Source organism: Galeopterus variegatus, unplaced genomic scaffold (assembly GCF_000696425.1).
Source record: "Galeopterus variegatus unplaced genomic scaffold, G_variegatus-3.0.2 Scaffold2899, whole genome shotgun sequence".
Classification (NCBI taxonomy): domain Eukaryota; kingdom Metazoa; phylum Chordata; class Mammalia; order Dermoptera; family Cynocephalidae; genus Galeopterus; species Galeopterus variegatus.
Genome location: NW_007729010.1, coordinates 215380 through 227546, shown reverse-complemented (window position 1 = coordinate 227546; position 12167 = coordinate 215380). Strand labels below are relative to the sequence as shown.

Genomic DNA, 12167 nt, shown 5'->3' with positions numbered 1-12167 from the left:
AACCCTCAGTGTCGCGCCCGTACCGGACCGGGACCGGCAACGGAATCGCAACCCTCGGTGTCACGCCCGCACCTCGCTCAGCCAGTGAGCGGGAACCGGTCTGTATGTGGGATCCGAACCCTCGGCGGGAGCGCCGCCGCGCCTCCCAAGCGGCGCACTGTAGCAGTGCACCACCGGGCCAGCCCCTCATCCCTCTCTTTTCTAACCCAAAGTGTTAAAGGGTTTATCTAAAATTTAAAGTACAAAAAAAGTGATGCACCAATAATGTACAAAAACACTAACCTAACTCACAACTACCCCCATATGATTCTCATCACTTTCATTAATAAAAAAGTTAAGTTGAAGTGACAAATAGGTTTCATGTTATGTGCCAACTCTGACTGGTTATTGATGATTCCTAAAATGCAATGCTAAGAAACTGAATTTGTATGTATGCTCGGCCGTAAAAAAGGTTTTGAAGTCATTCATGATGTGTGCCAGGGCACTGAAATAGAGGAAAGAATGAACATGCATACGTGAAAAATAGTGCAGAGGAAAAAAAAGTGATAGAGACTGTGTGCACGTGTGTACGTGTGCTTACCTGAAATGCTAACATTGTTTAGATGAAGTTATTAAGTTACCACTGACTGAAAGTGTACATGTCAGGCACTGTTCCAAGCATTTATAATTATTAACTCCCTTATTCTCACAACAACAACCCTACAAAGACGCTAATATTAACACTTTCATCTTATGACTAGTGAGTGATAGAGTTAGAATTTCGACCCAGGGATTTTGGCTCCAGAGTCCGTTCTTTTAACCAATATGCTATACTGTATCTTACAAGAAATTAATGCAACTTCTCAAGTTGGAGAACATCTCCAGAATGCAGGTTTCACTTGAGAATGCATTCTGACAGACTAAATTAAAACATTATTTTATCTCCATATATTACCTAAAAACATAGAATTTATAGTGAGATCTCTGCGCTCAGCATCTTTCTGCCAATCAGTTGTGAATTCTACCTCAGCGTGTCTTCCATCAGTGATGACATCAATCCGTAGTGTAGTAATTTCAAAATTTTCTTCATGAAGCTGCAATTAAATACATGTTTTTTAAAAAATTAGTTTTTAGTATCACTGGATAGATTGAAAAAAAATAATTTGTCTTCATTAAGGCATGGTACTGTAAGCCCTGACAATGAGTTATATCTTTCTAAAGTCAACTGGTATACATATGCCTTGAAACAGAAAGATGTCCACAACATTCAAAAACAGGTCCAAAGAATGAGTTCGAGCCTCAAAACAGTATATTCTGGTTCTTCAATTTCAGTTCAGGCTTTTTTCTGAAATATTTCTAATAGCTCCAGTTTGCAAAGAGCTGAGTGTAAATTTATGAAATATATACCATTGAGCAAAAGACTGATACAGGAAGAAGTATAGTTAACAGATCTGCAGGTCCTTCACTGCTAATCACCAGTGAAGTTACAGTGGTGCACATATCTTGGAAAGAGAGATTACCTCCAGCTGGGAAAGTTGAGTAGCTTTGTGATAGAGTTGACATCTGAGCCGAGTCTGGAAAAATAAGTAGGATCTGTACATGCAGATGTGGGGAGAAGAACATTTCAAAGAAGAGAAAAGACAGCCAAAGGCACAGTGCAGAAGATGAATATATGAAAAAAAGAAAGTACACCACATGAACAGCATATTGGTATTTAGGAGTAGAAAGCAGAGTTTTATATGCCAAGCAGGAGTTTGGAATCTCTTCATTAGGAAATGAAAGCTAATAATGATCAGTAGAATTGTTCTAGGATTCCTCTCAATTTCATATATTCTTCTCTAGGTACAAGTTATATCTATATTCTCACTACAGAATCTCAGAACTCAGGAATTTGAGACACAAGTATCCCTGAAGGCAAAGGGTAAGGAAAGGGGTTGAAATAGGAAAACTGTTTGAAAATCATTGTAAGTAACTATTAGATCTCACCCTATCCCACCCCTGAATTCCTACCTTATCCAGGCAGAAAACCAGGGATTATGAACTCTCTAGAAAGGCTGAACCAAAAATAATGAGAACTTGGTGCACCAGGCACACATGATCGTGGCAGTGAAGCATTACAATGAAAACAAGATTAAGTGAAAATCAACGTGAACCTCGTCCCTTTCCCCACTTGGTTTTCAAAATGCTAACAACCAGGCTTATTCCCTGGCAAAACACTGGGGGACTCCTCTCTGATTTCTCCTAATGAAAACTCCTATTGATATCGACATTGGGAGTCCCACAACAAACTGGCTGACACTTCCCACACAAAACTTATAATAAAGCCCTCAAGTTGTTTTGCCAACACTTTAGAGCTTCACCCAAATATAAGGAGTGAGCCAAAGAATACCCACATTTAAGGAAAGCCAACATGAAAGACAGAAAAATGTCAGAGGAAACAAATACATTGTCAAAATAACTACAACTGATATCCTAAGGGAAATAAGAGGAAATACTGCATCTGAAATAAGAACAGGTAGCTTGCAAAAGAAATACACTAAGACAGACCTCTGGAAAATTTAAAAGACTGCAAAAGTTGTAAATACAAAAGAAAGGTTGAAGATCAAGTTAAGACATTCTCCTGGAAAGTAAAATAAAAGACATGAAAACTGAAGACAAAAGGTAAAACTAGAAGATCAGTTCCAGTGGTCCAACATCCAAATAATAGGAGTTCCCAAAGGAGAAGACATTTAACAAAGGGGATGAAATTATACAAGAAACACAAGAGGGCTCACTAAGTGCCCTGCACAATAAAAAATAAAAATAGGAAAAAATAAATAAAAAAAAAATCCAAACCAAGACACATTATCTTGAAATTAAAAGCACCACAGATAAAAAGATCAGAAACGTTTTCAAAAGTGGGAGCAGGGGCGGGGGATCAGGCTTCAAACAATTCAAACAAAGGAGAAATTAAGTGGGATCAAGACTTCTCAGTGGCAGCACTGGAAGCTAGAAAACAAAGCCTTTACATTCCTGAGTAAAAATTATTCCAAGCCTAGAATTCCATAGTCAACAAAACTATCAAACCAGTGTGTAGTTAAAATAAAAATATTTTCAGACATGTAAGGCTTCCTCAGGTTTGGGACTATTAAAATGAAGGCATAAACCGAGAAAGAATATCACATGGGAATTCAGGAAACCTAACAAGAGAAACTAAGGAAAGTCCTAGAAACTGGAGCAGGAAGACAGCACTCACCAAGTGAGACGTCTCCATAGAAAAGAAAAGATAGAAAGCTGAAACTTGATATGTTCAAATCTTTTGAGAAGAACTTTACAGTCTGACACAGAGTAAAGAAATGGATTAGTGGTGTATGGAAAGCTATGTAAACAAAGAAGGCTGTTAACTGCAGGAAACACAGAAAACATGCAACAGAAGAATGTAATAATATAATCCATAATCCAGCTGTATAAAATACAAAGTCATAAATGCAAACCCTGAATATTGATTTAACCAAAAATTATGATATAAACATACTGTGAAGACAGGGGAAGGAGAATTATACGTGCTTATTGTTGAGAAGGGATGTGGAAAGTAAGTTAAATCATCTTCTCTAGTAGGAAGTCAATAGATAACATCTTAACACTGGAAAATGAAAAACAAAAACAAAAACAGCAGCATACAAGATCTTTTTAAAAATATGAGGTAACAGGTAAGTATCACTTTTAAAGTGGCTACAACAAAGGAGGATGCAGGCTTTAAGAGAGGGGTAAAGGAGACTGACATTTTTATTAGGCTTTTTGTTATTTGCTTTTTTGAACAAGAAAAAAACTATTAAATTTTTTAAAAATTACAAAAAAGGGAATGCAGTTAACTAAGTGTTAAACTTTTCACTCACCCTGGCAGTAATTGTTCCGTGCTTTTCTCCTTTGTTGTTTATCATCCGAACACCAGCTGACTGAAACATCTCTTTCATCTGAGTAGGGGTAGCAGTAGTAGCAAAATCCACATCTTGAGGCTTTATTCCATTTAGTAAATCCCTTACTGCTCCTCCTGCTATTCTTAATTCATGATTCTCTTTGACAAATAATTCTGAGAAAAAGATTTTTATTTCAGTGTGGTTAAGAATCACGGAAGTACAAGGTTTTTCAATCTGTTAGGAACAGTACAGATCATTTAACTGAGCTTATTAATATGAAAAATGAGAACATGGCCCAAAGAAGTGAAATGACACTTACGGTAGAATACCTCTAAGAACTGTGGAAAGCAGGGAAGTTGCAGAATTTTTCTCTGCAATTCAGAAGATATAGTGGTCCCCCCTTATCCATGGGAGATAAGTTCTAAGACCCCCAGGGGATGCCCAAAACCGAAGATAATAGTTGCAGAATTTTTCTCTGCAATTCAGAAGATATAGTGGTCCCCCCTTATCCATGGGAGATACGTTCTAAGACCCCCAGGGGATGCCCAAAACCGAAGATAATGCTGAACTCTATATACTATGTTTTTTCGATCTGATAACTGATATGGGTACAAAGTGACTAACAGGCAGGTAGTGCATCAGCATAGATATGTGGGACAAAGTAGGGGACAAAGGAATGATTCACGTCTCACGCAGGACAGGATTTCATCACACTACTCAGAACAGTGCCGATTTAAAACTAATGAATCACATTTCTGGAATTTTCCATTTAACATTTTCATACCATGAAACCATAGATAAAGGGAGACTACTGTAATTCAGAATTCCACAGTCAAGGGCATCAATACAAATTTGTATTACCAAAGAATAAAGCAAACAATTCTGCTTTCTCTTTCCCGATTTATGTGTATACTTTAGAAATGGACAAGTGTTCTTTTAAGTATTCCTCTGTGTATAAATGTTGAGGCAATATGTTCATACATAAAGCCATCAGACAACATTAGTCTATCATACCATTTATGATAAATGTTATAGCTAAGAATCCTTCAAGAATAATCTGCATATGATATTTAAAACCAACTCATATCTGTGCATTGGAACCACTACAAGCAACTACACAGCTGACTCCTCTATAGGTGTACGACTAGGCAAGGTCCATTATAGCTGTATGACCAAAGGACAATGTATGGAACCTAGAGAATGACATCCAGGAACTGGCCTGATACTACCAGCTAAGTGCTGGTGTTGCTACGAGCTGGCCTGCCACTCACAACTAGGCTCTGGTGTTGTATAGAACACAATTTCACAGAACATCAATACTTCAGACGAGTCCATTCTGTGAGCACCAAGAATCAAGACAAACAAGACAACTCTAATCACATGTGAGCACAGACAAATCATGAACACTGTCCAAGACACACCCAATAAGAGTTAATATGAGTACTTACCAATCAGTTTCAGTCTCACTCTGTTCTCTCCTTCTAGGTAAGAATTAAGATTCCCAATCATAGAATCTACTTCTACTTCTGAGAGCATGTGATCTACTACAAAACCCTACTTCCTTAAATCCTCTCCAAAATGTCCTAATACAAGCCAGAATCCTATAAGAAGTCCTTTCTAAAAAGTTACTAAGATGTCCCAGTGGTCAGTGTTCTCCCTCACTGCAAGAGTAACAATCCAACTTGGTGAGTCTCTGGTGGTCTTTGGCTGAATGTAACTGACACAAGCTTTCAGCTCAACTCATCATATACCAGAGTTCTAGCATCCCTAATCACAACCTCAAAATGCAAGCCTCCCAAATTATTGCATACTGAAAATTAACTTTAAACATGGCCAAGCACCTATTAGGATTTGAGAACTTGTACAGCAGGATTTAAACCTCACATATCTCCATACAACAGCCATCACAAAGACTGTGTGTGTTTTGGTACATTTTGTTTTTATACAGAACATTACATTTTTACCAGGGCACCCAAAGCAATCATTTGATTTTCTAACTACTGAGCACTGCATGAAAAGATTCCATTCTTTCCACATCTTTCATAGCCTGGAAAAAGTTAACTTTAGAATATGGAATATCCATGCTGTCCCTCACCAGTCTTTCAAGGACAGGACCCTGGAAGCAACCACTACCTCTATCTTACCACACTACTTAGGCTCTAAACCTCTTAAGACTTCATTTCTCAGGATGGAGAAAATTCAGCTCTTAAAGTCAGGTTCAGTATGCCTAATGTAATTGTTGAAATAAAAGATGTCCAAGAATCTATGGTAACCAATATCCAGAACCTTCCAAAAAGACGCAGAATAATCTGAGAGAGGCCACCAAGAATTATTCTTTCTTCCAACAGGCCTCTTGCAATTGAGAGTGTGAAAGTAAGAGCTAAGAAGGGCATATAAAGAAGAATAAGCTCAAATTCAACCCAAAATTGGAGCTTCCAGATCTACACTAATCAAACAGTAGCCACTAGCCACTTGTGGTTACTAAGCATTTGAAATGTGGTTAGTCTGAACTGAGATGTACTATATGTGTTAACCGCATGCCAAATTTTGAAGACTTACAAGAATATAAAATATCTCATAATTTTTACACAAATTTCATGTTGAAACGATAGCAGCTTAGACATACAGAATTAAATGTGATGTACTAAAATAATTATTAAAATTAATTTCACCCATCTTTTACCTAACGTGTTTAGTAGAAAAGTTTATATTACATAACTCGGTTCAATTAAAAATCACAGTGAAGCATCAGCATAACCAAACTTACAATTTAAGCCCTGAACTTCAAACCACCTACAGAATCTAAAAATATCACAAGTTCTGTACCATTTACCTCTGGCGTGTACCTGAAAAGCCATCATCTAATTTTAAGAATGGGAAAGGAGCTTTGGGACTAAACTAATACAAGGAGAGTCAGTTTAAAACAATGGTTCCTCCATCTTCTGTGCATGAGAATTCATCTGTGGAGCCTTATTAAAAATATAGATGTTCATCCCTCCCAGAGATTCCAATTTAGTAAGCAGGGGGCAGAACCCCAGCCTCTGTATGTTTTAAAAGCTCCCCAGGTAAATCTAATGGACAGCCAGGGTTGCAAAGCACCGTTTAGGTCATGTTTCTATATACACGGCTGGATATATTTCTGAAGCCACCACTAAAATACCCAGGCTTTGGAATGCAGCTGTGTGGCTGCTTCACCAACATCAATAGCTGACATTAAGAAGCAGCACATAAAATTGTGGCAACAGCAAAAAGATGATGCTGTACTCTGGGACTCAACTGAAGCCATTTCTTGTGTTTCTTCCAGAAAAGTTTTGCATGTGAACAAATGGAGGTAACTCTTACTTCCTTCTGCCTTCAATTCTGTCAAAAAGCACTTATATCTAGGAAGGACATAGAACTTGGTGGTTACAAGCTGGGCTCTGAAATCAGACTCACGAGTTCAAAACCCAGCTCTCCTGTAATTATACAAAAGTAGGCAAAGCACTTCACATTCCTAAGCATGCTTCCTCCTCCATATAACAAGTAAAAATGTACCTTCATTGATTAAAACCAATCCTATAAAGTACAGAAAGTACTTAGTGAAGCATACAGAAAAGCCATGCTTTTTATTGCAGTAAACTTCTTGCCTCTCGTAGTAAATTGGCTATAGAATTTGGATTACTTGTAATTGATACTTTCTTTCATTAGCTCAACAACAAAAAAACCTGAATGTTGGCTAAAACAATGTTGACACTGTACTTCTCCACTTACACAAGCTTCCGAAGCATGAAAAGACATCCGAATCTCTCACCTGTCAGACTTTTCAATCCGTCTGTGAAAAGTGACTGGAATTCTGATGACTGCAACTTCATTGTAAACAGATATCGCTTCAGAAGGCACAATCTACTCCAACTACAGCTCCGTACTGGCCTGTGCCAAGGAGACAGGTACCTCAGCATCTGGACAGAAAGTCACCGAACATCTACAAGGCAAACACATGCACACAATTTAAAAGTGAAAGAAAATAAACGGACACATTGCAATTTTATTTATCAACTGTGAGAAATTCATCTCCTGCTCAGATGAAAAACCCAAAAAGGGACAATTTGAGGGACAGCAACGACTAGATCTATGCTCGTGGCTAGCCGGTTTTGTACTATATGAAAAACTTACCACGGTATTCTATTGTGATAGTGCTCTCCCAACGCGGCTGTAGTTAAAGCGTGAGGCGTACGGGGTTCAGAAAATGTCACTGGAAGACTTGCAGGAACACCTGGTCTCCTCCAGAACATGCCATAGTCACCTGTGGATATCATCCTTTCTCCCCACCCCTACTTGAAACTAACAACTCAGGGATATTGCCTAGGAATTTTGAAATAGCTATTTTCCCATGACTTAGGTCTGCTGCTCCCATTTTCCCCGTTTTGACCCCTGATCGTGCCGTCTCCTGACCTCACCACACCCTGCCTTCCTTTCTCCACCATTACATCCTTGTTCTCCCCCTAAGTGGGCCTCTGTGAGCACAGCAGCTCTCAAGTGACCCTAAAGTCAACGACTAGAGAAGAACCATTCCACTCCTGGAAGAGCGGGTTGGAAGGTGCGGCGTTTCCCACCAGGGGCAAGTTCCCTTCACCCAGGCCACATGAGGAGAGAAGACCGACTCCGTGACCTTCCACCTCCGCTTCAAATTAGAAAAACCGCAGGGGACCCTGGCCCTGAAACGGCACGTCGCACTTGGGCCCGGCCGCGAGGAAGGAAAAAGGCCCCGGGAAAGGCCAGTGAATCCGGCCCGCGGTCAGCCGGGACGTGGCGGGGACACGACCTCCGCGCTGGGGCTCTTCTGCCCAGTGCCGAGGACGCCTCTTGCCGCACCCGCCTTCCCCCAGGGCCTAGGACAGCCCAAGGCCGCGCAGGGGAACGGAGGATCGGCCGCTCGCGTCAACGCCAAACCTCCCGGCGGCACGCGCTCGCTTACCAGCCCAGCCGCCGTCGCCACCGCCGCGCGCACTTCCGGGACGGCAGGCGCGGTGACGTCACAAGCGTACGCCGGTCGTCGACGAATGGGAGGCCACGGCGGGACGTAGGCGGGGCCTCGGCGGGTTCCCCCCCACACACTTCCACCTCCCCAGGGGGCAACGGAGCGCTGAAGGCGGTTCCCGGCTGCCTCCGAATCCCGCCCAGGCCTGGCCGTGCTTCCGGGAGGGCCCTGGGCAGTCAGGGCTTGTTCATTTCTTTACTTCCCGCTGCACCTTTCGCTTACCTGAGGTGCTCAGAGGCCCATTTGCACGACATTCCCGTGCGACCTTGGACGAGTGCTACTGTCTTCCTTTGTAAAATGAGACAGTTAACAAAACCGATGTCCGCGGTTGCCAGGTTTAAATGTCACCTTAATCCCTGGCACTGAGGAAGTGTTCAGTAAATGTCAATTTATATTCTTGCCTGCGCCCTGGTTTGCACTTATGTTACCGTTCTGTACCCTAATGTCTTTGTAGAATTAAGTCCACAAGTAAATCAGTATTCACAGGCATAGCGTCAAAAGCTAGACAGCGTGTTCAAAACACATTCTAAGTCTAACCTTACAGTTCCTTGAAATGGATGCCTGAGGAAGGGTCTAGGGGCCCCAAAGCAGCTTCAATCCACCGAGCCCTCCTCTTACCAGGTTCTTGACTCTGCCACCGGAAAGAATTCAAGAGCATAGTCACAGTAGAAAGTGAGAACAGGTTTAATATAATGGCTAAGAGATACAGATTTTCCAGAAAAAGTGTGGCCTAGCTCCAGAGACTGGGCAGAGCCTCCACCAAGTTTAAAACAAAGTAAGAAATGCGAACTTAAAATTTAGTACAGACTTCATGCTAGCTCAAGAGAGAGCAGCAGCTTGCTGAAAGTAGGTTTGATATATAAAGAAACAAATATACACTCTACAGGCAGAATGTGGGCTGGCCCCCTGAGCCAGCGAGCAAACAGCCCCGCCTTCTGCTGGGATATGGCATTCATAGTTCAGCTATATAATGAATATTCAGTTAAGAGGGTGGTTCCCAGTTATGCAACATAGTCTTGCACATGCTCAGATGGTCTCCTTTTTAGAGCATGTTCCTTGGGCAAATCCCATCACCTGCACCAGACGTTCAAAAACATTCTGTGCTCTTTAGCACCCCTAGTGGAAGGTCATTCAGCTACAAGTTATAGAACCCCTCTGTACTGAACATGCCCAGCCACCGGATTTGCATAAGCCAGCCTCTTGTGGTGTCATTTTTCCCATGTCGGTGCTGAAAACAGGTCTAACTAGTAGCAGTAACTTTCCTCTAGGGGAGGATATAGAAGAGGGGCCTGAGACCTTGGAGAATCGATTGTAACCCAGAGGCATGTCCTGTAACCTAAGCCCAGGGAAACTTTGCACCTGCTCTCTCAAAATTTCTGGGCATATTTTATTTTCCTGCCTGGTTTGTGTGATCATTGGTCTCTGTGGTCTGGAGGCTTTGCACCTATAAAGTGAAGAAGTTGGGTTTGATTCAGTTCTTTAATTTCTTCTAGGGCAGAGAAGCGTGAAGAGAGTGGGAAAGGAGTGGGAACAGCCATTAAGCTCTTAAAATGGGAGAATGTGTAGTCTTTTAAATGTAACTTTAAATTACTCAACTTTCCCCAAAATTTTACTAGGAAAATGCGTGTGCCATGGTACATCTGTGTCTTCCAATTACCAGGCCTTCAGGGATGTTGAGTGTCCTATTTGTAGAAGCATGGGACTAGTCTGAATTGACATTTAGAGACAGAGTGTTGATTCGATCCAATGCCTTAACAGAGTGAAAAAAGCCCAAATCACTCTTTTTGCCTTATGTCCCATTTCTCTAGACAAACCAGACAGAGTCGTCTTTGTTCTCCCCAGCTAGAGCAGCATTCTCCAAATCGCCGCCTAGTGAACACTAATTACATTACAGCAGGTATTATTATAACTTATTTTGTACCAGTTGCTCTGCTGGGCAAGCAACAAAAAAGAACAACTTTTGGCTTTGTTAATAAACACTTTATATATACATATACAGAGAGAGCGAGAGAGAAAGAATTCCTAACTACACTGATGAAGAAAATAAAAGAAGAGAGATCACTACAGATCATAAAGACATTAGCAGGAATAATGGGAAAATATTGTGGACAATTTTATACCAATCAATTCGCCAGTGTAGATGTAATGGAGAAATTTTATAAAAAAACACAACTTAGAACCGAAATAGGATAAAAATTTAAATCCTGAATTTAAATTTAAATTTTGTTATTAAAGAAATTAAATTTTGTTCAACAAACTTCCTTAATATGGTAAAGGGCATCTCTGAAAAATCTATTGCTCATATCAGACTTAATAGTAAAATAGTGAACATTTTTTCCCATTATCAGGAACAAGGCAATATCAGGAACAATGCCCAGACTCACCAATTCTTTTCAACATGAATTGTAGAAAACTAGTTTTCTACACAAAGCAAGAAAAATCGTTAACAATTGGGATGAGTAAAATCATCTCCATTTTCAAATGACGTAATGGTTTGCATAGAAATCATAGGGACCAACAAAGTAACTACTAGAACTTTCCATAAAGATATGAATTAATGAGTGAATTTAGAGAGGTCTCAGTATACAAGGTTAATATATAAAAAATGTAAAGTTATGTATATTTATGCTTATAAAAAGAAATGAATGTCACATTAAACATACTATTAAAACATAGAGTGATTCCTCTATTAACTTTAAGCATGTTAATAGTTTGCCAATTTGTATCAGAATTTTGAAGAACAAAACTGTTAGACATAAAGCTCTAAATGCCTCACCACATTCATTCCTGCTTGCTCCCTGTACCAGCACTTCACCTGAAGTTGGTATAATTTTATCACATTTGCATATATATATATATATATATAAATATACACATATCAAATATGTAGGAATAACTATAATGAAAGAAGCTATTGGTAGCCAACTAAGCATATGTAAAGATATTCAGCAATATTGATCACTAGGGAAATACAAATTAAAACCACAGTGAGACAATAAGATACCATTGCACACCTATTAGGAAATCTAAAATAAATATAAAATTTTAAAAACCTGGCAATCTCAAGTGCTGATGAGGATGTGAAACAGCTGGAACTCTCATACATTGTTGGTGGGAATACACGCGGGTACAGCCACTTTGGAAAACAGGTTAGTGGTTTCTGATAAAATTAGGTATACACTTACCTTATCACCCAGCAATCCCACTCCTAGATATTTACCTGTGAGAAATGAAAACTTATATTCACACTAAAAAGTATATGTGAATGGTTAGAG

General features: G+C 40.1%; 1 protein-coding gene across 1 annotated transcript in view; it reads right to left on the bottom strand.

Moving 5' to 3' along the window:
- The window catches only part of TRNT1 (tRNA nucleotidyl transferase, CCA-adding, 1), a 15512-nt gene extending 6945 nt beyond the window's left edge, over window positions 1–8567 (bottom strand). Inside the window, exons 1-4 of the mRNA XM_008583387.1 lie at window positions 8028–8567; window positions 7666–7836; window positions 3855–4048; window positions 935–1073 (exon numbers count right to left, since the gene is read on the bottom strand). Of these exons, the coding sequence (XP_008581609.1) occupies window positions 935–1073; window positions 3855–4048; window positions 7666–7813 (481 nt within the window). The 5' untranslated portion in view covers window positions 7814–7836; window positions 8028–8567. The remainder of the gene's footprint in view (window positions 1–934; window positions 1074–3854; window positions 4049–7665; window positions 7837–8027) is intronic.
- Window positions 8568–12167: the final 3600 nt, after the last annotated feature.